This window comes from Eucalyptus grandis, chromosome 3 (assembly GCF_016545825.1).
Source record: "Eucalyptus grandis isolate ANBG69807.140 chromosome 3, ASM1654582v1, whole genome shotgun sequence".
In the NCBI taxonomy this organism is placed as follows: Eukaryota; Viridiplantae; Streptophyta; class Magnoliopsida; order Myrtales; family Myrtaceae; genus Eucalyptus; species Eucalyptus grandis.
In genome coordinates, this window is record NC_052614.1 from 50,864,127 (window position 1) to 50,891,569 (window position 27,443).

Below are 27,443 nucleotides of genomic sequence, written 5' to 3' on the forward strand. Positions count from 1 at the left end.
GGGCCAAAAAAAAAAAAAAAAACTCCAAAGTTTCTCTCGTGCATCAACAGTTGTGCATTCGAGATGACCCTTCAGGGAGTGGCAAAAGCGACGCGGCATGATGCCACAACCTTCCCGACGAGTGGGAGTAAGCTAAGTCGATCAACTCCTCAAAATTTTTATTGAATGGTGAAATTAAATGAATCGAGGAAGCCACTTTAAGAGAACAGCGGTGTGTTCCTAGGAAGAAACATTACGAGACATACAATTTTTCAAGGAAAGGACCGTAGAAAAGCTCAGTGTTAATCCAATCATAAAAAAACTTACCCTAGCCAGACTCAATTTCATGAGCCTCAGGGCCCTTAGGAAATAAGACCAGCAATGGCTAAGACATCAAAGAGAGTAATTGTTGGGTCGTAGTTCATATTCCCCATCAATAGGAAGACATGGGAGTCCTTTTGGATGTAGCCATAGTTTGAGCTTTGAATCATTAATAGCTTTGGATATATAATCCATTTCTCTTATAATTGAGGGATGTAATAGAAAGATGCGAGCTACTAATTATAGTAGAATCATCTGATAAATGTATTCCTAATTTAAGGATGAATCAAAATAAAAACGTTGTATTTCGAATTCTCTTTCTTGTTTTTGCTCTCTATTTCTTTGGGATTGTGTATTGAATCCTAATAGTAATCGACGAGGGCCTAAGGCGAAGGAAAAGGTAGTTAGTTGAAGGTGACTAAAAGTTGAGTAAGGAACCTACCAAATTGAAACAAAAAGGTTCTAAAGCAATATTGACTTGGCATGTTACCAAAAACGACACATATGGGGTTTTATCCTCATATACCATTGAAAAAAAACAGTAAAGGCCTTGAATTTACTATTTTTTTTTTCGACTAGACACATTTTATCATGGCGTCCCCGTGAATAATAATATATTGTGAGCCACAAATTCTTGAAAAAGTGAGTCTCACAATAATTTATAATTATTTATAATTTCATTTTTATAATTTAAAATAGACTGTTATTATCGTAGTACATTGAAGACTATTAGCCAATCATTTCTTATTTTTCTTCTAGTTGGCAAGGGAAGCACCAAAGAAAGACATAAGGATTAAATATAGACTTAATGACTTACCAAAGTCGATGGCGAATTCACTGAGAAACTTCAATGAGAGTTCTGCTTCTTCTTCTGCATCAAGGTCAATGAAACGAGAAATACGTGTTTGAGAACATTAGTTAAAAAAGCGGTCAGCTTTCACAATGGGGACCATTGCAATAAAGCAGGAGAGAAAACTAGAGTGAAATCTGGAAAGGGAAAGGAAGATCGGGAGTGAAGGTTGACGATGACTGAATTTGTGGAAAGCGAAGATAAAATAGCGAAATCCTGGGATTGTGTATTGTACCGTCTAGTAGAACATGCCCAGACAATGCGACAGGACGGTTTGTTGAAGGAAATGGCAGAAAAAAGCAGGATAATGGCAGCCAAAAATCTGGGACAAAATCGTGCATAAATTAAATGCTAGTCATTTTAATTCCAGAGAGAATAGTCGCTTTAAAATGGAGTTAATTTGACGAAAAATCTCGAAATTGATACATATTGAATATTTAAAAGTATTGATTGATTGATAACTAATCAATTATTGTAAAAGAGGCATATGTTTACATCAAAAATTGATTAACTGTTAAAACCGACCAAAAGCAAACTCTATCAATGAGAACATTGTTTGATCAAAGAAAAAATCATCATAAAACAAAACCGATGATAACTTGAAGAAAATGGATAGCTTACCCACAAAGTCATCAATAGCAAACAGTGCAAAGATTATCGATAAACCATCAATAGAGTTATCGATAGCAAACTATTGTAGATTTTGCTAATTAAAGCAATGTTAATTTACAAACAAAACGGAGGTTTGCCAACACCTCAGTTGAAGACAAGACAGTAAATCGACGCAAGCACATGGCTACTGGGTAATTATAACTATAATCTAAGAAATGTAACTTCTTGTGGATAACTAATATTAAATTATAAGAGACTGTGTCTAGAATTTGTAACCTCTTATTAATAACTATAGAGGGTAGTAGGATGTTATTCATAGACTCAAAAATCACTAACTCCATATAGATAATTGCTGATGATGAGATATAAAAACCCTTACGCAATCAATTACTGAACATTTTGTACAGCACTTTAAATTTCCCGTACCCTTTTTCCTTTCTCGCATCTTTTAATTTCCAGTACCTGTATTTTAATTCCTTTACTTTTACAGCCACGTACATTCCTACCCTTAGGCAAGAATTCATTTTCCTTAAATTTCACTAATTCCATCCTTTTTCAAGATTTTCACTTTTTGAGAAACAATGTAGCGATCAATTACCACTTCCTGCGGTGGCCTAGTTGGATAAGTACTCCCATGATCATTTGCAAGAGGAGATGAGTTCGAATCCCGCTAGCTACACGGGATCTTAAGTGCAACGTCGGGGTGGTGGGTCCTCCGCTAGCATCGTCCCCGGGTTTACAGTGCGCGGGTTCTTGGATCATTAAAAAAAATAAAAAAGTAGCGATTGTTGATCCCAGCTCGGTGATATCTCGATTCTTGTGCTCAGCTATGGTAGCACTTTAGTGAAATTACGTTGATATTTCGGTGATATTTCGAAGGTCGGTGGAGCTTTTTGACTTCAGTGGTCTGCATATTTTATTGCCTAACCTTTCAGAGAAATTCGCCTTCGTCCTCCCCTGGTTCTTGATGTTTTCTTCATATTGAGAGCAATCGCAGAGCCAAAATCACCTGTCCTTAAGAAGCGTTCATCTTTTCTCACTAAATCTTGTTGCAATTAGCTCTACGCTTTGGTTCAAATGTTGGTGAATGCAGCATAGAGGATCCACCGCAAATTGGACACCATCAAGGGGTCGCTTTGGTTCAAATCTGAACTTCGCCGTGCTAGGCCTGCTGTAAGCACGTAATCTGCGTAATCACACGACCTTGGGGGGTTCAACTGCTGGTCCTTCTGGGATTTCTCTGTGATTACAGCTCTAAGCAGGATCGGCCCCAGATAGGACTGATTCCAGGCGTTGCTTTAATTACCATCATCTTGGCCTTGATGCTGTGCGGACTGTAAGTGCTCTCTGTTCGGCTTATTTTCCACCGCTTGTCTGATGGGCTTCTGTTTTGAAGTCTCCTTAAAGGCTTAAACTCAGGTTCAGGATAATTGGCAGGGTCCTGAGACAACTGACAAGAGTGAAGAAAAGCCGGAGGAGCTCAGAGGCAATGCTGAGCGTGGAAGATGTGCCACCAGGATACAAGTACGAGGTGTTCTTGAGTTTCATTGGATCGAACACACACAACAACTTTACCGATTGCCTTTATCATAGATTGAGAATCGCTAGAGTCCATGTTTTCCTAGACAAAGAAGAACTCCGAGTCAGCAAAGAAATTGATGGTGAGCTTTTGAAAGTGCTCAACAAGTCTCGGATCTACATTCCCATCTTCTCCCAGAATTATGCTACCAGTTCGTGGTGTCTCGATGAGGTTGCGCACATGGTAGAAGGCACCTAAAAGTCAGAGGGGAAGAAAGAGATACTTCCTATCTTCTATGACGTGGACCCTAATGATGTTTGGCTCTGATGCATTGAAGCGGTGGGAGGATGCGCTTGTGAAGGTCGCAAATCTAAAGGGATGGGAACTTAAAGGGAAAGGGTAATTTTCCTCAACCTTTTTATCATTAATAAGCGCAATAGTTGCACTCCTCATTTAAAGAAAATTTGTCATCCCAGAATTCAAGAGTTAAAGACATTTTTTTCATTTGAAATTTGAATTAGAAGTTATGACAGCTAGAGCAGACAAAAATGATGTAGGATCCAGTAAAACAACCAAAGAAAAGAAATTACGATGAGAGAAGAAATGCACTCCGCAGTGAGGACTCACTCGAGGAAAAGAAAAGGATAGGGCAGAAAAAGGATCCGCTTTGATCCAATTTATGAACAAATTCAGATGACTCTTACTTGAATGAACTATACCTGAATCCGGTCCTATCAACTGTCTGATAGGTCTAGAGAGAACTTGACAAATAAATCTATTCAGTTTTTTCCGCCAACCTATCATGAATGTGTTGTGCTTCTTTCAATTTTGCTTGAGACACGAATTTATTTTGGTTTAATTTCGGATTCAACTCTTATATGAACATAATCCTATAAATTTAGCTCAATAATACACTGGAATTTTTGTCACTGCATGTTACTTTGTCGATCCGAGCATTATAAAAAAAATATTACCTTACCAAGTTTTGTGAATCTTACTCTGTTCACTCCATCAAGAATATCTCCTTCAAATGGATCGGCCCCTGCATTATGTCCGATACATCAAATTAAGCGACATTCCATAAAATATCAATGCATGCATTAACTGATTATAACGCTTAATTTATGTCGTAGTAACCGAAATGGTTGAGTTATTTAACCATATGGTCCCAAAAGACCTAGAGATCGTCATATTTGGAATGAATTTGTACCCTTTTGTTTCATGTCATTGACGAAAACAAAATTTTCCCCCTTCGCTGCAGCCATGGAGAACTAATTGAATTGGTTGTTGGAGAGGTATTGTGTAAGCTTAATGCCAGAAATGTGGATGTGCCTGAATATTGGATTGAAGATCATCATTAGATAGGATACCAGAAAAGTTGGAAGGTGACTCTTATGGTGTAAGTTTCCTTGGTATTTATGGTATAGGTGGCATTGGTAAAACAATACTTGCAAAGGTTGTGCTCAACAGAGTATCTTCTCATTTTGACAGTGTTTGTTTCCATAACAATATTTGAGAATCATTGCAACATGGTCTTATAAACATGCATAAAAAGTTATTAGCAAGTTTTGTGGGTCCTGTAATTGTTGATCATGTCACAGACATTGGAGATGGGATGACTTGGATCAAGAGAGTATGTTCTTCTAAAAAAGTCCTCATTGTTCTAGATGATCTAGACAAGCGAGAGCAACTCAAAAAGCTAGCTGGAAATCTTATTGGTTTGGTTTAGGTAGTAGGATCATCTTCGCCACTAGAAACTTAGAGGTCTTGAAGAGTCAAATGGAATCATCCAGTGAAGAGGTCCTAAATCAACCTAAAGGAATTTTGGCATATGTTCATGAAATGGAATTTGATTGAGCACTTCGGTTGTTTTGTAAGCATGCATTCAGAAGAAACCCTCCCCTAGAAGAATATGATCATCTTGCAAAGAAGATTGTTCATAGAGAGGATATGCTTCCTTTGGCTATAGAGGTCATAAGGTCACTTCTTTATTGCCACAGCTTTGCTCTAGAAAAACATTCTAATAATAGAAAGCTATGGGAAGATACGTTAAAGTAATTAGATGACAGTCCTTTTAAGGATGTTTGAGATGCATTAATAATAAGTTATGAAGGATTGGAGAATAAGCAAAAGAAGTATTTCTTGATATTGCTTGCTTTTTCACCAACGAGGACCTAATGTATCCAATTATCATGTGGTATGATTGCAATTACTATCCTCATAGTCCAATTAATGTCCTCCACCTACTATACTTGATAAGAATTGGACATGATAATAAGTTTTGGATATATGACCAAGTTCGAGATATGGGAAGGCATATCATCCTTGAAGAATATCCTCGCAAAACTAGTAGGATGTGGATTTATAAGGATGCTATAAATCTACTAGAGAGAAAAGAGGTGAAATAGAAGAGTATGTCGCATAATTTCTCTTTTGAAGGAGAAATTTGTTGAATCTGATCCTTTTACTCTATAGTTAGCTTTGTTCAACTGTGCATTTGTCTTGTTGGTGAGATAGCTCCCTCTTGAACGTTTTGGCCAAAAGGTCTTGTATATAGGTGGAGAAAGACTAGATAGATTGCCTAGCAGTTAGCTTCGTTTTCTGGAGTCTATAGAATAGGAAATAGCATAAAGAAAATTCTAAAACAATAACGCGTTGTTTCTTTTGGAAGCTGAAAATTTTTGTCATTGGTGGCGATCGAAAATATTAAGTCTACTTGCCTGAGAAGGAGGGTGCCATGGTACATTTGTTGTAGAGATTATTTACCAGTGTCCACATGCTTCCTTTCTATATAGCTCTATAAGAATGCTAAGTGTCCTGCACTCAAATTAATCTTGAGTCTCTATTGACAGAGAAATGAAGATGTAAAAGCACTATGCCTGACTTCTGATGGCTGCAGTTGCAACATTGGACTTGAAGAATTAGCTTTTAATGGCTGCAACTACAAAATCGTACCTGAAGAATTAGCTGATCTACCAAATCTAAGGTTTCTTCGAGCTAAAAGCATTGGTTTTTTTTGGCAACTTCGAGAATATTGTTTGAAGCTATGTTGGCTTTCTTGGGAGGTGACATGTAAATTTTATGCGGAGAATTTTCATTTTGCTAGCTTGGTCATGCTAAACCTTTTATAGAGTAATATCAAAGATAACTGGGATGAATGGAGCCAATTCCAGGTACGCATTTCTCTATTAATTGTACTGAGAGACCAAGAAGAGCATTGTATGGGCAGAGAATTCATGTCTTCTTTCTTTCTATCTTCACCAATCATTCATGCATTGTATATATTACTAGGAACCAAAATTATTTCACCAGAGTAACATCTACACTTTACAACGACCGGCTAGATGCATTAGAAAAAGAAGAGGAAGCTATAGAATCACATTATTTGGATTAAATCGTATGACTTCCAAGTCATCTAGACTAAGTAAACCCATTTTTATTATAAAATTTCTTCTCCAATTATCCCATTTCTAACTTATGTTTCTTCAACTTTATCTTCTTCGGCAAACTTGTCAGCAATTGCACTCATGATATGATTCAATCTTTTACCATTTTCTTCTTCATCAAATTGCTCTATAAGATTTCACCGAGCTATAAAAATAACGGTAATTAGGTTAACTTTCCATCCATATATGTATGCTGGGATGATTGATGTGTTTCATTCATTTTAATTCAATTTCCTTTACAGCAGACAACAAAGCTTTGGATTTAACGGGTTGCATTAAGTTGTTGAGGACACCCACTTCTCTAACTTCTTGTCTTTGGAGATCTTAGTACTTGCTTCGTGCCCCAAGTTGATCACAATTGACCGCTCCATCGGCAAGCCTGAACTCCTCAAAACTTTGAATATAGAGGGTGTAGTAAATCTCTTGGGAAGTTGCCCTCAGAAGTTGGTTCTCTACCTTCTTTGACGCAGGTTGTCAGAAACCAATTCATTCAAACTGCGGAAAGTATCCAGAACGTGGTACGTTTGGAATTATCATGTGTATATTTGATAGTATAATGTGACATTTTTAGATGCAAATTTTGATTATACTGTAAGTTACTTCGTATAGAATGTTTCTCCTTCGGGGCTAAATTTTAGAAGATGGGAAAATACATAATAGGAATATATTTCGCCAATCAATGCCCAAATTATTATCCATTTTAGGACCCCAAAAACAGCAAAAGTCATGGACCCCTTTTTTATTTCAGGTTAAAAGAATTATACTTCATTTGCACTACATTTTAATAATCAAATGATATTTTGTATGATGGGAAAAGTACCAAAAAAATCATAAATCTATTACATTGATACAAATTCTGTCTTAAATTTTTTTAATTTGACTAATTTAGTTATAAACATTTTCACATTAGTATAAATTCAGTCAATCCTATCAATTTTGGCTAATCAATACTAACGTAACAATGGCCAGTGACTAGATGCTAACGTGGCAATTTTAAATGATTATTAATTTTTTTCTATTATTTATTTTTCTTTTCTTTTCTTTTTTCGCCGGTGATTGCAAGAAAGTCCAAGGAGAAAGAAGAAGGAAAGAAAAGGAAAAAGAAAGAAAAAGGGAAAAAAAAGAAAAAAAAAAGAAAAATTATTTAAAAATTGCCACATCAGCGTTGATAAGGAGAAAATGTTTAGGACTATAAATGTAAAAAATTTAAGACTAAATTGATCCGATTAAAGGTTTATAACTAAATTGACCGATGCAATAAGTTTGTAATTTTTTTGGTACTTTTCCCTTTGCTTGATTCTTGTTTGAATTACTTTTAGATGGATTATCCATGTTGGCAAGGATATCTTTTAACTGGTAGGAGAGAGCACTTACATAAGTATAGGGAAAAAGAAATAATAAGTGTGCCATAAGTGTGCCTAGAGAGAGAAGTGAATGAGAGATGCTAGAGATAATTAGGATATTTTCCTTTATTTTTTTCGTCTCCAGTAATTGTTTATCTCGTTATCTGAGATAGTCATATAATAAGGCTTATAAATAAACTCATGTATTCTTCATTTTGGTTTATTAAAACATAGAGAAATATACAGACATTACACAAATTTCTATTATGCATATTTCTTATGTAGAGAAATTACATAAATAAATGAAGACATTTTTATGCTAATTGATAATTATCTTGACTATTTTAAATTACATGTTTGTAGATTTTGTTATATCATGTCATTGTGGTATATCTTAAAAAGAACATGATATATAAAAACTTTAAGATAAAAATTTGAAGTTGAAATCCTTATTTGGATTTTCTTCATGTGTAGTAGAGATTATGGAGTGAAGTTGCACGCAAGAACCACCAATGTTGGGATTGTGCACAAGTGGATCTCACCTACTTGCACGTACCTACGCATCCATTCAACTTTAATTATTTGATGGATTTTGTTAACAAGTATTGCGGGTTAGGTTTGTCAACAAGGACTGCCAAAATATGGACCAAATCTAACCCGCAATGACCCGGACGGAGAGCTTAAGTTTTGCTTTTCGGGTTGGGTTTCCATTTGGTTCCGTAAATGTTCAATTCTATTTCACGTCATAAACCTCAACCGACCTGAACACAATACTGATTTCATCCATCTCACCGAAAGTAATTGCTTGTTCTAGGTTGACGCCATCAATTAGATTGGCCATTAGTTCCCCACCATCACCTCCCTCAATCTGCTTGTCCTTCCACACATGGACTCGTGTCTCTCCATCACTCCCTCTCTATAGATGTTGATTCCCACACCCGTCACCGTTAATCTGGGCAAGGGTGGCCTTTATCGATGGTGGCCCTCATCCAGATTAAGGGCCTCCATCAGTTTGCATAATCGCTAATCAAATCAACACGTCTGCCCAAGTACAGATAGGTTGTGCAATCCAGTCTCAATTTAGGATGAAGGTTGACACTGACATTGACAAAGCTTGGAGATGGTGACAGTGGACCCATGAAGCAGCCTACTCCATTAAGATAAATAGAGAATTGAATCAATTAAACACAATAATCTCATTGATATTTTGTACAATATAAAGTTCTCTGAAACTGACCAAACCGCCATTGGTTTGGTTTGGTCTGACAGTTCAAACCATATTTTGCTTACCCCTAGTTGTCGTAGACTTCACTTTTCGATTTGGTTGTAATCCAATGGGCTGATTTGTAGGCCCTGTCCTTTTCTTTCTCCTTGTGCCATGAAGATACATCTATCCCTGCCCCAATTTAGAGTCCAAGAAATGAGCCCAAAAAGACTTTCATTAAGTGGATTCGGGCTTTTTCCCTTCGCCCACAAAATGGACCAACCTTTCCATCCAAACCATGGAAGAGACTCAAAAGAGTGCATGAAAAAAAAAAAAGAAAAACAAAACCCATTCCTACTTCGATCACCTAGTTAAGTTCCCTGATTAAAAAAGATCCATTTTTTTCTAATTCGATTACCTAATTATGTTCCCTACATCTGAATCTTTCGAGTGTTTTCAACTCAATTGTGATTTAATGTTTATTGTTACTCAATAATTTATTCCCAAGTTACATCAATATGGAGAGAATAACAACTAAACTTGTTCTAATAAACTGAGCCAATCGTATATAATGAAATAGCAAGAGAATTATAAAATCAAAGTAAACGTAATGAGGAGTGTTAGAATATTTAAATAATAAACTTTAAATAATAAACTACGATTTCATTTAGAAGCTTAAACTTTTAAAACAATTGACACTAATTGTTAACACCTAAATTTTGGCGACCCATTTAGTCATTTATTGCATTAAAAAATTATGGGTTAATTTTATCCCTGAAAAAATAGTTAATTGCATAGCATATAGTTTTAGGTGCATTTATTTTTAATTTGCATTTACATTAGGCAGTAACGAATGGGTTCAAATTGATGCTTCAAAAACTTTAATTTGATAAGTCGGGCTAAGCCCTCGAAGAGAACAAATTGGCTCAAGCCCGTATCCTTAAGGAGATTTTACGAATCAAATATTGAGTTTGGAAAGGCAAATATTGCATTTGGAAAATAAATTTTTGTGGATATGATTTTGGAAAATAAAAAAAATTAAAAAAAAAAACCTAATCCGTGGCCTATAAATAGATTAATACTTGTAGGGTTTTAGAGGGGGCCAAACATTGACACATACGGCCATTGAGAGTAAAACGTGAGTGGGGCTTCACAATTGAGAGACGTGAGAGAGGAGGGAGTGAGTTTTCTTGGCCAATTCTTGACCAAGACCCACGTCGATGCTTACGCCGCGATGCTTTCGTCGTCCCGATACATTGTCAACGAGCTGCCATCTGTTGAGTTATTACTCGATCGCTCGACGATGCCACCGCAGCCCCTTCATCGATGACGTCACTGCGGCTCGACCCTCGTAGTTGCTGTTCCGACTATTACCCGATCGCCGCCGTCAGCATTGCCGTGAGACCACGCGTTGATGTTGTCCAGCTGTTGCCTTGTTGACGCCATCCCTGTCTTGCTGATGCATTTCGAACCGAGAAGGCCGCACCGTTTACTAGCCCCGACCTTCCATGACGAGCATCACCGTTCGATCCACTTTGTCCTTCAATCACGAGCCACCGCCATGATCCCATGAATCGCTTCAGATTCATGCCTCCAATTTGAGTCTTTTTATTTATTTTCTCTTGACTACCCACTAACCAAGAAGCAAACTTCTAGGGGAGAAGCCGACAGCACATGGGGCTCATTGCGCTCGCAAATTCTTCAACAACTATAGTATCTTCACGGAGATCCTCAACGCGAGTTCAGTCTCGGTTTCCGGCGAGTTTTAAGCAATAACTCTGCAGTTTTATTTGTCTCGCTACAACGACACGTCAGCCTTCGACGACCTTTGCAGCCTCCAAGCAAGACGCCGTAGCAATTTCAACGATCTTTCAGTCCGGCGGTCATCGACGCTTCAAGAAATTCTGGGCTGAGTTCAAGACCACCTTCGATTAACAAAGCGGCGGGGTCAAGTTCTGAGTCATGGCAAAATTCAACTTAATGCATGGTCACACAAGAGAAGGGCACACGTCCTTTCAGTAAAGGAGGACGTGTACATTGAAAGGATGGACGATTTCGCACACTTATTTTACTGAAATTTGGAGCATCTCCCCATCGTGGTTCTCTAGGTCTCTCGGCAAGCTTTGCTACTGCTGTGACAACAAAAGTTATTGTTTTGCAGATTGCTTCTCGAGGTTCACGGTCATATCGTTCAATCGAGCAATCATCAAGGAGCCGCACGCATAGCCCCCTGGCGAGTAGCCATCCCGTGAACCCCACTAAGCACCACCACATCGGGTCACGAGTAGCCGTTGAGGATCGGAATTCAGAAGCCAATATTCGAATTGGGTAAAAATCTTATCTATTTTGATTTTCGAAAATTCCGTTTCCTTATTTGATATATTCGTTGATGCCCATGATGGAAATTTCCGATATGCTAAGATATGTGAAATCTCGAGTAGCCTTCTAAATTAGGAAATCTTCATAATTTCACAATGTGCATATGATTGATGATCCGATTTCATGCTCAAAATACGACACACTGTCCACGGAAAAATCACCAATTCGATCTTACGCTCAAAGAGACGATTCGTGATTTTGTCTAAAATTGGCCAATCAATCTCATGTGTGAGATACGATTCATCAATTTATTTCCAAAATTAAATGGACATGGATGATAATTTGCTGGATTTGTTGCCGTGTTGTCCTTTATTTGTTTGCTCCCGTAAAAGAAAAAAAAATGAGTTAGATTAGATGCATCTTAGGATATTACTTGTTTTAGGGTTATTTTGCATGTCTAGAATAGGAAATTTATTTATTTCAATTTCTTAAATAAAAAATACCAAAAACATAAATTTAGTGTTAGATTTTCGTTTCACTGATTTAAATTGCATGTTAATTATTTGCCAAACTTAATTTCGAATTTTTATCAAAAAAGCAAAAATGATCATGCATATGTCATGTAGAATTAATGCATTCTTTACACGTCATTGCATATTAGAATAAAATTTCATGTTTCATTTTAAGTTTAGATATTAGATAGATTGCATTTTAGGATTATTTGGGTTAAGATAATATTTTAGTTTAAATTAGGATTTGGCTTAACCTAATTCCTAATGCAAATTGAATAGAATATTAATCTAGTTAGATAATTTTCACATTTTTCCTAATTCCGAATTTCATGAAAAATACAAAAAAATGACTTAGAATAAATTAGTTCCATTCTTTAGGATATTTGACCCAAAAAAAAAAATTCTTTAGGATAAATTGCATTTTTAGGAAAAATGAAAAATGTCATGTAAATGTCATATAGGATTAGATTCATGAAATGCACGTCATTTAGAGATTGTTATTAGGTCCATTTAATTAGAAATTGCTTGACATTATAATTAGGTTATTTAGTTATATTGCATGATTTTCATTAAATAAGTAAAAAAAAAAAAAAAAAAAAAGAAAATTGTGTGTTAATTAGAAATCATATCTAGGACCGTTGATGTGAATTATGATTTAACAACGCAGATGCTTTCATTGCTTTGAGGTAAGTTTTTACAATTTATTTATTGTTTATCTAGGTGTTAAATTGGCGGATTGCGCAACCGCATGATCACCTCACATGTTAGGAAATAAATTTAAAATCAATCCAAATTGCTTGCCAAACATTTTTAAAAATAAAAAGAAATGTACCGAAAGGGCATTAGAGGAATCTAGTGTAACCAAGTCCCCGTACCCATAGTCTGGTTTGTAGGAGTAAAGTAAAACTCTCGTTACTTTACTTGGGTTTCTAATCGACCCACCAAAAATAGATTAGTGGCGACTCCTAATTGAAAATTAATTGCATGTTAAGAGATCTGAACTTAAGTCGCGAGTTGATATGGGCTTGGGAGAGCCCGAATTAAGTCTAGGCTTAACAATCCATTAGTCAAATCTTAGGTGGTTCACATCACCCGAAAATTGGTCGCGACACCAATCCTACAAAATCTCACAATGAGATTGTCCTATCTAGACATGTTGATCATGAAGATAGCCAAGCAATGCTTAAGCAACATTTCAAGGAAGGAGTCAAAAAGGAAAGAAAGAAAAAGGCCAAAGCACATATGTCTATCTAGTCACTCTCAAAGATCACATTCTTAAGGGAGCTAATATTGCTTAATGACACAGCTAGTGGTAAAGAAACTAAGGAAATCGAAGCCTTCTTCAACAATCAGTATCACCAATAACTGCAACAATTGGTATCAATACACGCTTGAATGTTATATTTTGAGGATGAAGAAAGAGTAAAGATCAAGTATGGACAAATTTTGATGATACTTGAGTCGAATGGGCCCCGGATCTTGACAATCATGTTGAGGATGGAAGAAAATGTGAGTGTATGGATGGAACTCAAATTCTATATAATACGTTAGTCCATCTTCTTTGAATCTTACTTTTTCTCATTTATCGAACCTCTTGTTGATATTGATAATCATAATATTAAGATAATTATTCATTTAGGACAATAGCACTTAGACGAAGGAGCAACATTGGTCTTATTAAAAGTTCACATCAATTACTAATATGATATCTCTTATCACTTGTTTTTGAACGAAATTTTATGTTACAATACTTTTATCCATTACTTTATCATCATGAATGCTAAGGCTGCGCATAATAAAATTTATACTTCTTTATTTCTCTATTTCTCTGTTTCCCAAAACAATTTTAGAACATAAATGTTTGATAACGCAATTTGATTTTTCTGTTTTTAAAATAGATTTCTATTCTAGAAATTGATTTGAAGAACATAAATCTGTTTGATAACGCAATTTGATTTTTCTGTTTTTAAAATAGATTTCTATTCTAGAAATTGATTTGAAGAAGAAATCAAAAGCTAAAATTTTAACTTCTCAATTTTGGTCGGAAATCAATTTTTGTTCCAGAAATTTTATCATGTGCATCCTAATTGTCTTGGTTATAATTATTAGAGATTAAGGACAACCTGATTAAAGTCATCAGCAAATTTGTCGAGAAACTTCAATGCAAGTGTCCTTCTGCCTTAATGACAATGAAATGAGAAATATAAAACGGGAGTCAAAATAGCGGTCGTCGGCTTTCACAATGGGGACGAAATATAAAACGGTAGTAAAAAAAGCGGTGGTCGGCTTTCACAATGGGTACCGTGGGAATAAAGAATGTCACGAGAGACAACTTGAGTAGTGTGAAATCTAGAAAGTGAGAAAAAGTGAAGCTAAAGCGGCGAAACACTCAATTATTGTACTGTCTGATAGGACTTGCTCAGACTGACGTGACGTGGCTGTTTGTTCAAAGAAATGGCAGAAAAAGCAGGGTAATAATCCCCAAAAATTAGGGATAAAATTATGCAAACATTAAATGCACTTGTCTTTTTAAATTTCAGAGGAAGTGGTGGCTTTTGAATATTTAAAAGATTGAATGATTGTTAGCCGTTTAATTGTTTTAAAAGGGTATACTTTTACATTAAAAATTGATCAACTGTAAAAACCGTCGAAAAGCAACCTAGTTATTGAGTACAGTGTTTGATCAAAGCAAAGGCCATCAATAAATAAAATAGTCAATAACAGAATTATCGATAGCAAACAATGCAGATATAATCGGTGAAAACTTTGAATGGTCCATAACTTGAAGAGGTTATTGATGAATCATCAATAGAGTTATTGACAACAAATTATTGCAGATTTTACTAAATGTTAAACCAATGTCATTTATGAACAAATAGAATTTTGCCAATATCTCGATTGAAAACAAAAACAGTGGATCGACCCAGGCACATGGATGGTGTGTGATAATGACTATAATCTAGGATTTATAACTTCTTACGGATAATCCTTTCTAACTTATAGGAGATCCTGTCTAGAATTTGTAAATTCTCATTAATAGCTATAGATAGTATAAGGATGTTATTCATAGATTCAAAATCTATTGTCTGGTTATAAACAATTGATAATGGTGAGATATAAAAACCCACGTTGATCATTGTAGTAGCTCTATGCAATTAATTATAGAGCATTTTGTTCTTTACATTTTTATTTTCCTCTGCAAATTTATCTTTTGGCACTTTAAATTTCATGTACCCCTTTTTCCGTAGTCGTCGTATTCAAACTTAGAGGCGTTCTCCGAAAAAAACCCTCTGGATTTGCAGAGTTCCTTCCCTCTGTAAATATATCCGCCTTTCTTGTTGCTAGACCTTGTATGTGCCAACGCTCTGGAGTCCGGTTGTAAGCTTCCCAAGTTTTAATGAAAGTTCTAATTTCGACCAAAAAAAAATAAAAATTCCTGTACCCATTACCTTTCTCTCATAATTTAATTTCCAGTTCCTGTAAATCAATTACTTTATTTTTACAGCCACTTATATTTCTGTCCAAAATCAACGAAGAATTCATTTTCCTTAAATTTCATCAATTCTATCATTCCCAAATATTTTCCACACAATTCTTAACATTTAAATTCTATAGCACACAATTCTTAATATTTAAATTCTATCCTTCCCAAATATTTTCACTTTTCGTGAAATAATATAGCACACAATTCTTAACATTTAAATTCTATAAGATAATCAAATAATAAATTATATATTCACCTTACAATTTAAGTTCTTATATCAATTGACAGTAATCATATTATATTAGAATTGAGAGTGCCTCTCCAAGTAAATATGTCACGAAAAGATCATATTAAGATCATATTAAGCGTAAGGTGAGGTGTTAAAATAATTAAATTATAAATTATATCTTCATCTAATAACTTAAAATTTTTAAATAATTGATAGTGATCCTACTTAATCTTATAAGTAACATTATCAAGGCTAGCTCGGCGATATTTCGGTGCTTGCGCTCATAGCAACTTTACGAAATTTCGTCGGTATTTCTGTCATGTTTGCGTGACAATTCCAACTAAACAAATTAATTTGAGCCGTTCTTTTCAACCTTAAAGCTCCACCGAAAACTCCGACCAGCAGCTGGGTGGTCGTGGAGCTTTTTCACTTCAGTGGTTTGCAGATTTTACTGCCCAGCCTCTCTTTCACAGAAACTCGCCTTCATCCTCCCCGGTTTCTTGGTATTTTCTTCATATTTAGAGCAATCGCAGAGCCAAAAATCGCCTGTCCTTGAGAATCATTAGTCGATCTTCTTTCACTAAATCTTGTCGCAATTAGCTCTTTTTTACACGCTTTGGTTTCAAATGTTGGTGAATGCAACAAAGTGGATCTGCCGCGAATTGGACACCATCGAGGCGTCGCTCTAATCACTGTCTTTACTTCGTCGTTCTAGGCCAACTCTCTGTTCGGCTTAATTTCCGAGGCTTGTTTCTTGGGTTCCTGCTTCCTTAAAGGCTTAAACTCAGGTTCAGGATAATTGGCGGGGTCCTGAGACAACCAACCAGAATGAAGAAGAGGCGGAGGAGCTCAGAGGCAATCCAGAGCGTGGAAGATCTGCCACCAGTATATGAGTACGATGTGTTTTTGAGTTTCAGGGGACCAGACACACGCAGCACCTTCACTGATTGCCTTTACCATAGATTGAGAGACGTTGGAGTTAATGTCTTTTTAGACAATGAAGAACTCCGAGTTGGCAAAGAAATCAGTGGAGAGCTTTTGAAAGCACTTGTCAAGTCTCAGATCTATATTCCCATCTTCTCCCAGGACTATGCTACCAGTTCATGGTGTCTCCGTGAGGTTGCGTACATGGTAGAACACACCTCAAATTCAGATGGAAAGAAAGAGATACTCCCCATCTTCTACGATGTGAACCCTGATGATGTTAAGCTCAAAAGCGAATTGTACAAAAAAGCCATATCCGAGCATGAGAAGAAGTTCGGCTCTGACGAATTGAAACGGTGGGGGAGGCTGCTCTTGTAAAGGTTGCGGGTCTCAAGGGATGGGATCTTAAAGAAAAAGGGTAATTTTCCTCAACCTTTTGATTATCGTTTTTGCGTGATTATCGTTTTAAAACGCAAAAGTTACACTTCTCATTTGAAAAACTTTATCTCTCAAACTATAAGAATTAAAGACATTTTTCTTTTCATTTGAAATTTGCATTAGAAGTTGATGACAGCTACAGCCGACAGAAATGATATCGGATCCGGCAAAATAACCAAAGGAAAAAAAAAATGACTGGTGACAGAAGAAATGTACACCTCGCAGTGAGGACGCATTCGAGGAAAATAAAAGAATGGGGCCGCTTTGATCCAATCTATGAACAAATTCAGATTACTCTTTACTTGAATGAACTATGCCTGAATATGGTCCGATTACCTGTCTGATAGGTCTAGGCAGAACTCACCAAATAAAATGTGTTTCAGTCTATTTTCGCCAAAAATAAAACTCGTTTACTTAAAAAACAATGAAACTGTTTCACTATCATGAATTTATAGTTCTTCTTTCAATTTTTCTGAAGACCGTGAATTTTTTTATTTTTTTTTATCTCATATTCAACTCCTGTATGAAACAATCCTATAAATTTAGCTCAACAACACGCTCGCTTTGGATTTTATGTCACTGTATGTCAGTTTGTCAACGCAACCGTTATGCAAAAAAAAAAGGTTATCAAGTTTTGTGAATCTTACTCTGTCCATTCAAATGGATCGGCTCCTGCATTATCTTAAACATCTCTAATACAGCAAGTTAAGCGACAACGCACGTATTAACTAATTATAATGCTTAATTTCTGTCATAGAAACCGAAATAGTTGACTTATTTTACCATATGGTCCCAAAAGACCTAGAGATTATCATATCTGGAAGAAAGTTATACCCTTCTCTTTCATGTCATTGACAAAAACAAATATTTCCTGCTTTGCCGCAGCTATGGAGAACTAAGTGGATTGGTTGTGGAAGAGGTATTGCTTAAACTTAATGCCATAAATGTGGATGTGCCTGAATATTGGGTTGAAGATCATCATCAAATAGAAGACGTACTAAAAAAGTTGGCAGTTGACTCTAATGATGTACGTTTCCTTGGTATTCATGGAATAGGTGGCATTGGTAAAACAGTACTTGCAAAGGTTGTGTTCAACAAAGTATCTTCTGACTTTGATAGTGTTTGTTTCCTCAACGACGTTCGAGAGTCATCACAGCATGGTCTTATAAACGTGCAAAAAAAGTTATTATCAAGTTTGGTGGGTTCTTTGAATGCTTACCATATCAAAGATGTTAGGGATGGGATGAATATGATCAAGAGAGTATGTCATACTAAAAAAGTCCTCATTGTTCTAGATGATCTAGACAAGCGAGAGCAACTCAAAAAACTAGCCGGAAAAATTGATTGGTTTGGTTCAGGCAGTAGGATCATTTTCACCACCAGAAATTTAGAGGTCTTGAAGACTCAAGTGGAATCATCTAGTGAAGAGGTCTTAAATCAACCTAAAGGAATTTTGGCTTATGAAGTTCATGAAATGGAATTTGGTCAAGCACTTCAGTTGTTTTGTAAGCACGCATTCAGAAGAGACTCTCCCCTAGAAGGATATGATCGACTTGCAAAGAAGATTGTTCGTAGAGTGGGAATGCTTCCTTTGGCTGTTGAGGTTATAGCTTCATTTCTTTATTGCCACAGCTCTGTCCTAGAGCAACATTTTGATAATCGAAAGTTATGGGAAGATACGTTGAAGAAGTTAGATGATGGCCCTTTACGGATGTCCGAGATGCATTAATGACAAGTTATGAAGGACTGGAGAATAAGCAAAAAGAAGTATTTTTGGATATAGCTTGCTTCTTCACCAACAAGGACTTAACTTATCCAATTATCATGTGGGATGACTGTAATTACCATCCTCACAGTGCAATTAGTGTCCTTTGCCTACGGTCCTTGATAAAAGTTGGACAAGATAATAAGTTTTGGATGCATGACCAAGTTCGAGATCTGGGAAGGCACATCATCCTTGAAGAGTATCCTCGTAAAATTAGTAGGATTTGGATTCGTGCAAATACTGTAAAGTTACTGAGAGAAAAGAGGTAAATGGAAAATTATGTCACATAATTTCTTTTGTGAAGGAGAAATGTGTTGAATTTATTCTTTTACTTTATAGTTAGCTTTGTTCAACTTTCCATTTGTCTTGTGAGTGAAATAGCTCTCTCTTAAATGTTTGGATCAAAAGGTCTTGTAAATTGAGAGAGACTAGACAGATTGCCCAGTAGTCTAGATTTTGTAGTATAGAAAATAGTTTTCTGGGAGTTCTGGAAGTGCAAAGTGCCATTTCAAATCAAAGCTGAAAATTTTCATGAATGATGGCAAACGAAAACATTTAAGTCTGCTTGCTAGGAATAGGCGGGTGCTGAGGTAGCTTCCCTATTGGAGAAATTGTTTACCAATGTTCATGTGCTCCCTTTCTTTATGGTTTCGTAAGAGTGTTGAGTGTTGTGCTCTCATTTAATCTCGAGTCTTTGTTGGCAGAGAAATGAAGATGTAGAAGCACTTAGTCTGACTTCCTATGGCTGCAGCCCAAACGTTTTACGTGAAAATTTATATGAACCAAGGTTCCTTCAGTTAAAAGACATTGATTTTTTTTTGCAACTTTAATAGTCTTGTTTCAAAACTATGTTGGATTTTTTGGGAAGTGAGGCATAATAAATTTTATGCGGATGCTAGGTCAGTCAAGCTTGACCTTTCAAGGAGCAATATCAAAGATGACAGAGGTGGAAGCAGCCAATTCCAGGTATGCATTTCTCTATTCATCATATTGAGACACTTAGGAGAGCATCGTATGGGTAGAGAATCCATGTCTTGTTTCTTTCTATCTTCATGTATATATTGGTTTCACGCTCCTTTCATCTCACGTGAATCTAGGAACAAAAAATTATTTTATAGGAGTAATATCTAGCATTGACGACAACTGACTTGATGCATTAACAAAAGATGGAGCTATGATTATATCATTTTGATTAAATCGTAGGTCTGATTGTATGACTTCCAAGTCATCAAGACTAATTAAACCTATCTTTTGATAAAAATTTTCTTCAATGATCCCATTTCTTATTTTTGTTTCTTCAACTTTATCTTCTTCGACAAACTTGTCAGCACTTGCACTCATGATCTGATTCAAACTTGTTGACAAACTTGTCCCATTTTTGATTCAATCTTTTATCATGAATTTCTTTTTCAATCATCCCATTTCTAACTCCATCAAGTTGTGCCATTTGCAATTACCGTAAGATTTTACTAAACTATAAAATTGTTAACCAATGTTCATATGCTTCTTTTCTAGATAGTTCTGTAATAGTGTTGAATGTTATGCTCTCAATTAATCTTGAGGCTCTATTGGCAGAGAAATGAAGATGTAATAGTACCAAACTTAACTTCCGATGGCTACAGCCGGAGCATTGTACTTGAAGAATTAGATGCTCCACTGGATCCAAGGTTCCTTCAAGTTAAAGATATTGATTTTTTTGGCAACTTCTAGAATCTTGTTTTGAAGCTATGTTGGCTTCTTTGGAAAGTGAGGCATGGTGAATTTTATGTGAATGCTAGGTTAGTTAGGCCAAACCTTTCAAGGAGCAATGTCAAAGATGACGTGGTTGGATGGAGCCAATTTCAGGTACACCTTTCTCTATTCATCCTATTGAGAGACCAAGAAAAGCATTGTATGAGTAAAGAGTCCATGTCTTCTTTCTTTCTATCTTCACCAATCATTCATGCACTGTATATATTGGTTTTGTACTCTCCTGATCTCACATGAGTCTAGGAACAAAAAACTATTTCATAATAGTAACATCTAGCATTGACAACTATCGACTAGATGCATTAAGAAAAAACGGAGCTATAGAATCGCAACATTTTGATTAAATCGTATATTTTATTGTATGACTTCCAGGTGATCTAGACTGAGTAAACCCATCTTTTGATCAATTTCTTCTTCAATTATCCCATTTCTGACTTGTGTTTCTTCATCTTCTCCAACAAACTTGTCAGCAATTGCACTCATGATCTGATTCAATCTTTTACCTTTTTCATCTTCATCAAGTTGTGCCACCTGCAATTAACATAATATTTTACTAAACTATAAAATGGTTTACTAACGTTCACATGTCTTTTTCTTTATCGTTATGTAAGAGCGTTGAGTGTTATGCTCTCAATTAATCTTGAGTCTCTATTGGCAGATCAATGAAGATGTAATAGTACCAAATTTGACCTCTGATGACTGCAGTCGGAGCATTGTGCCTAAAGAATTAGATGCTCCACCAAATTTAAGGTTCCTTTGAGTTAAAGACATTGATTTTATTTTTTTGGCAACTTTGAGAATCTTGTTTTGAAGCTATGTTGGCTTCTTTACGAAGTGAGGCACAATAAATTTTATGCGGATGCTAGGTTAGTCAAGCTAGACCTTTCAGGAGCAATATCGAAGATGACTGGGGTGGATGGAGCCAATTTCAGGTACACCTTTCTCTATTCATCCTATTGAGAGACCAAGAAGAGCATTGTATGAGTAGAGAGTCCATGTATTCTTTCCTTCTATCTTCACCAATCATTCATGCATTGTATATATTGGTTTCACGCTCTCCTGATCTCACATGAATCTAGGAACAAAAAACTATTTCGTAATAGTAACATCTAGCATTGACAACTACCGACTAGATGCATTAATAGAACACTGAGCTATAGAATCACAACATTTTGATTAAATCGTATATTTTATTGTATGACTTCCAGGTCATCTAGATTGAGTAAACCCATTTTTTGATAAATTTTTTCTTCAATTATCCCATTTCTAACTTCTATTTCATCAACTTTATCTTCTTCGACAAACTTGTCAGCATTTGTACTCACGATCTGATTCAATCTTTTACCATTTTCGTCTTCATCAACCATTTGCAATTAACGTAAGATCTTACTTACTGAACTATAAAAATGTTCACCAATGTTCATATGCTTCTTTTCTTTACAGTTATGTTAAAGTGTTGAGTGTTGTGCTCTCAATTAATCTTGAGTCTCGACTCTCTATTGGCAGAGAAATAAAAATGTAATAGTACCAAACTCAACTTCTGATGGCTGCAACCGAAGTATTGTATCTAAAGAATTAGATGCCGTACCAAATCCAAGGTTCCTTTGAGTTAAAGGCATTGATTTTTTTTTTTTGACAACTTCAAGAATCTTGTTTGAAGCTATGTTGGTTTCTTTGAGAAGTGAGGCATAATAATTTTTATGCAAATGCTAGGTTAGTTAGTCCAAACCTTTCAAGGAGCAATATCGAAGATGACTTGGGTGAATGGAGCCAATTCCAGGTACGCCTTTCTCTATTCATCATACTGAGAGACCAAGAAGAGCATTGTATGGGTAGGGCATCCATGTCTTCTTTCTTTCTATCTTCACCAATCATTCATGTACTGTTCATATTGGTTTCATGCTCTCCTAATCTCACATGAATCTAAAAACATAAATTATTTTGCAGTAGTAACATCTAGCATTGTCAACAATAGGCTAGATGCATTAAAAAAAAAAGAGCTTTAGAATCACATCATTTTGATTAAATCATAATTTTTTTTTGGTGACTTCTAGGTCATCCAAATTGAGTAAACCCAGTTTTTGATAAATTTCTTCTTCTAATTATTCCATTTCTAACTTCCATTTCTTCATTGTTATCTTCTTCGACAAACTTGTCAGCAATTGCACTTATGATCTGATTCACTCTTTTACCATTTTCGTCTTCATTAAATTGTGTAGTTTGCAATTACTGTAAGATTTACTGAACCATAAAATTGTTTACCAATGTCCATATGCTCCTTTTCTTTATAGTAATGTAAGAGTGTTGAGTGTTGTGCTCTCAAATAATCTTAAGACTCTGCCCGCAGAGAAATGAAGAGGCAATGGTACCAAACCTAACTTTCAATGGCTGTAGCCGAAGCAATGTAACTGAAGAATTAGATGCTCTACGAAATCCAAGGTTCCTTCATGTTAGAGGCATTGATTGTTTTGCCAACTTCAAGAATGTGTTTGGAAGTTATGTTGGCCTTCTTGGGAAGTGACGTGTAATAATTTTTATGTGAATGCTAGGTTAGTTAGACCAGACCTTTTAAGGAGCAACATAGAAGATGACGGGGTGGATGGAGTCAATGCCAAGTACGCCTCTCTCTATTCATTATACTAAGAGAACAAGAAGAGCATTGTATGGGTAGAAAGTCCATGTCTTCTTTCTTTCTATCTTCACCAACATTCATGCACTTTATATATTGGTTTCATGCTCTCCTAATCTCACGTGAACGAAGGAACAGAAAATTATTTCGCGGGAGTAACATCTAGTGTTGACAACAACCAGCTAGATGCATTAAAAAAAGGCAGAGCTATAGAATCGCAACATTTTGATTAAATTGTATGTCTTTTCGTAGGACTTCTAAGTCATCTAGACTGAGTGAACCCATTTTTTGATAAATTTCTTCTCCAATTATCCCATTTCTAACTTCTGTTTCTTCAACTCTATCTTCTTCGCCAAACTTGTCAACAATTGCACTCATGATCTGATTCAATCTTTTACTATTTTCATCTTCATCATATTGTGCCATTTGCAATTACCGCAAGATGTTACCAAACTTTAAAATTATTTACCAATGTTCATATGCTTCTTTTCTTTATAGTAATGTAAGAGTGTTGAGTGTTGCGCTCTCAAATAATTTTGAGTCTCTGTTGGTAGACAAATGAAGAGGCAATGGTACCAAACCTGACTTCCAATGGCTGCAACCGGAGCATTATACCTGAAGAATTAAATGCTCTACCAAATCTAAGGTTCCTTCGTGTTAAAGGCATTGATTTTTCTGGCGACTTTGAGAATCTTGTTTCGAAGTTATGTTGGCTTTCTTGGAAAGTGACACATAATAAATTTTATGCCAAGAATTTTCATTTTGTTAGCTTAGTCGTGCTAGACCTTTCAAGGAGCAATATCGAAAATGACTGGGGTGGATGGAGCCAATTCCAGGTACGCCTTCTCTAATCATCGTAATAATTGACCAAGAAGAGCATTGTATGGATAGAGAGTCCATGTCTTCTTTCTTTCTATCTTCACCAATCATGCATCCACTATGTATATTGGTTTCGTGCTCTCCTGATCTCACTCGAATCTAGGAACATAAATATTTTTGCGAGAGTAACAAAGGAGAGGAAGCTATAGAATCACATCATTTTTTTTTTAATTCCATATCTTATTGTATGACTTCTAGATCATCTAAACCGAGTAAACCCATTTGTTGATAAATTTCTGCTTTTTATTTTTATTTTTGGTAAAGAACTTCTGCTTTTTTTTTTTCCCACAAACTTGTCAACAATTGCACTCATAATCTTATTCAATCTTCTACCATTTTCTTCTTCATCAAATTGTGCTATATGCTATTATCACAAGATTTTATCGAATTATTAAAGAGAGGGTAATTAGGTTAACCTTCCCTCCGGATATGTACCCGAGATGCTTGATGCGACTCATTCATTTTAATTCAATTTTTTTCTCCAACAGATGACCAAGAAATTGAAAGTTCTGGATTTAACGAGTTGCATGAAGTTGACGAGTTCACCCGACTTCTCTAACTTCATGTCTTTGGAGATCTTAATACTTGCTGGGTGTGTCAAGTTGATCACAATTGACTGCTCCATCAGTAAGCTTGAGCTCCTGAAAACTTTGAATATCAAGGGTTGTCCGCTTCTCCGGAAGCTGCCCGCTCTGCATTCTTTGACGCAGATTGTCAGGGACCGAGATACTCGACTTATTGAAAGGCTCCAAATGCGGCAACAAGAGAGGTTCTTACGGCACTCTGGGGGACGGATATGTGGAGGAGCACTAGACGCCACGACGGTTCCGCGAGTACGTGCGTGCCTCCAGCTCCTCCGAACCAAAAGAAGGGGAAAAGAAAAAAAGATGCTTCTGGAGGCACTTGACAATCTGAAATTTTGGTCAAATATTACATTAGGAGTGGACCCTGAAATCAGTCAAAGCTTCCAAAGTCTATTGATCCGTTTGTTTCATGAAAAACGTGAAGTCCGTGAAAAATATTCAGGAAGTCCCCAGAGCCCGGTGCACATGCCCGGGCTTTAGCTCAGGGTCATAGAACTCGAAAGGCACAGCTCATGTATAGAAAGATAAACCCGTGCAAATGAGATTGGAGCTCGTTTCCTCGTCGATGAACACCCCAAACCACCACCGCGGCAAGCAAAATCCGGAAATAAAAAGAAAAAAATGGGTCACCTGCAATCACCAGGTAAAAGTCCAGAAAATCATATTTCATTACTAATGAATCAACCGGTAGCATACAAACAACACTGAAATGTCTTCGGATTGAACCAAAAATAGGCATCATCTCACTTACATTTCTCTAAGACATTTCGTCGAACAGCTTATGAGCATATCGGTGAGGATTCTATATACAACGTAGTGGTAATATTTCCATCTAATAACATCTCATCAACAAAGATTCAGGCCAAAACATTAAAAAAAAGCTTCAATATCAGTCAGATTTCATCTGGGTCCTGGGTACCCACACCCCCCTCGCTTCAGCTCTCCATCACCTTCAATTTCTGATTTTTAATTCACTTTGAGGATTCAAAGAAGGAAGGAACGAAACCGACCTCTCTCATCCTCATCTTGAGAGAAAAAGAGATCTCTGCTAGAGAGAGAGATGAGCAAGAAGGCAGAGAGGCGGAAAGGGAAGACGTGCGGGGCGGGGGAGCGAGCCAAAATCATTTTGCCCTCTATTTTATAAAGCCATGAAAGATATTTTCCTTGCCCAGTTTACTTTTACTATGCCGAGCACCGAAAAATTCGAAAAATATTTTTTCTAAAAGATACTTCTCACGAAATAATCGGAATTTAAGTTCTTCGTAAAGAACAACAACAGTTCTTTTTGTGGCTAAATTTTTGGTAGATTTGGAAATATATATAAGAGGAATATTTCGTCAATCGCTGTACAAATTATTATCCATTTTAGGACCCAAAAAAAAAAAAAAAAAACAAAGAAGTCGCGGACCGCTTTTTTTGTTTCAGAGTAAAAGATTTGTACTTCATGTAATAGTAGTTACATTATAATTCATTCCCCAAAATTCATTTGCACCACATTTTAATAATCAGTTAATGTTTTGCCTGATACTTGTTTGAACTAATTTTAGATGGATTAATCGTGCTGTCAAGGATATCTTTAAACCACCAGAAGAGAGCACTTAAGGAAGTGTACCGGGAGAGAGAAGTAATTAGTTTAAGAGAGATATTACATATAATAGAGGCATTTCCCTTCATTTTTTTTATATCCCTCACGATTGTGCATATATCAAGAATATGTAATCTCTCTTTGATTGTGCATATCATTGAATGTTCGTAATTGATTATTTCGTTACCTTAAATAGTCGTATAATAAAGTTTATAAATAGGTCCGTGTATAACAGAGAGAAATATATAAAAATTACACAATTCTCTCTTCATGCATATTTCTTATCTAGAGTATATAGATAAATAAAGATATTTATGATGCTATCCGATATTTATCTTTACTATTTTAAAAAGTTTCTACTTTTTCTCATAGCATGTCACTATGATATATCTTTAAAAATGACATCATATATGGAACTTTCGGATAAAAATTCGAAATTGAAATCCTTATTTGAATTTATGTAGGCGAGATAATGAGGTGAAGGATAGCTGTTGACACCTCAATTTTTAGTATGTTTATTTTATTAATTAAGTTTTTATTTCTTTTATTTTTTAGATAATAAATAACAAATAACAAAAACAACAAAAAGAAAAGAAAAACAAAAGCAGCCCCCCCATTTTCTTCACGTGGGCTCGTGCGGCTTGGCCCCACCCCCTTCCTTCTTCTTCTTCCCTCTTCTTCTTCCTCGCTCCTTCTTTCTCCGCCTCGTAGTTCACGCGCGGTGGCCGGCGACGCGCGCGAAGGACGGCCTACGGCCGAGGGAGTAGGCCGACGTCGGCCGGAGAGGATAAGATCATGCGCCATTAATGCCGAGCGAGCTTCGCTGGAAAGCTCGATGGGACACCGGTTCGGCCGAGCGGAACCGGTGGGTAAGCCGGAGGCCGGCACCGAGCCCCTCCGTCGACCGGAGTTCCTTCGCCTATAAATAGGTGGCCGCAAGCATCGTCGGAGGGCATCGCAAGCTTGGAGATCTTCCCCCGAGAGACTTCGGGGGAGGAATCGACGAGCGGCGAGAGAGCTCGAGTTGTGAGCTCGGCCCACCCTCCACCAGAGACTTCGGGAAGGCCGGCGG

General features: G+C 36.4%; 3 protein-coding genes and 1 long non-coding RNA gene across 4 annotated transcripts; all 4 read left to right on the forward strand.

The window, feature by feature from the left end:
* The first annotated feature begins 1,125 nt into the window (after window positions 1-1,125).
* LOC108955798 (TMV resistance protein N-like) lies at window positions 1,126-18,909 on the forward strand. The gene is made up of 9 exons (XM_039309752.1): window positions 1,126-1,181; window positions 2,698-2,773; window positions 2,856-2,935; window positions 3,015-3,098; window positions 3,182-3,524; window positions 3,619-3,680; window positions 6,181-6,267; window positions 16,607-17,098; window positions 18,066-18,909. The coding sequence occupies exons 1-9, from the start codon at window positions 1,126-1,128 to the stop codon at window positions 18,907-18,909; spliced, it is 2,124 nt and encodes a 707-aa protein (XP_039165686.1).
* Window positions 18,910-20,525: 1,616 nt separating this feature from the next.
* LOC120291502 lies at window positions 20,526-21,432 on the forward strand. The gene is made up of 3 exons (XR_005549568.1): window positions 20,526-20,612; window positions 20,724-20,790; window positions 21,353-21,432. It is a non-coding gene; the product is annotated as an uncharacterized LOC120291502 (long non-coding RNA).
* A 165-nt stretch (window positions 21,433-21,597) lies between these two features.
* Window positions 21,598-23,337, forward strand: LOC120291938. The gene is made up of 6 exons (XM_039309753.1): window positions 21,598-21,626; window positions 22,138-22,159; window positions 22,201-22,292; window positions 22,408-22,474; window positions 23,042-23,133; window positions 23,244-23,337. The coding sequence occupies exons 1-6, from the start codon at window positions 21,598-21,600 to the stop codon at window positions 23,335-23,337; spliced, it is 396 nt and encodes a 131-aa protein (XP_039165687.1).
* A 257-nt stretch (window positions 23,338-23,594) lies between these two features.
* On the forward strand, window positions 23,595-25,288 carry LOC120291487 (disease resistance protein RPP4-like). The gene is made up of 2 exons (XM_039308923.1): window positions 23,595-24,159; window positions 24,691-25,288. The coding sequence occupies exons 1-2, from the start codon at window positions 23,893-23,895 to the stop codon at window positions 25,264-25,266; spliced, it is 843 nt and encodes a 280-aa protein (XP_039164857.1). The 5' UTR covers window positions 23,595-23,892; the 3' UTR covers window positions 25,267-25,288.
* Window positions 25,289-27,443: the final 2,155 nt, after the last annotated feature.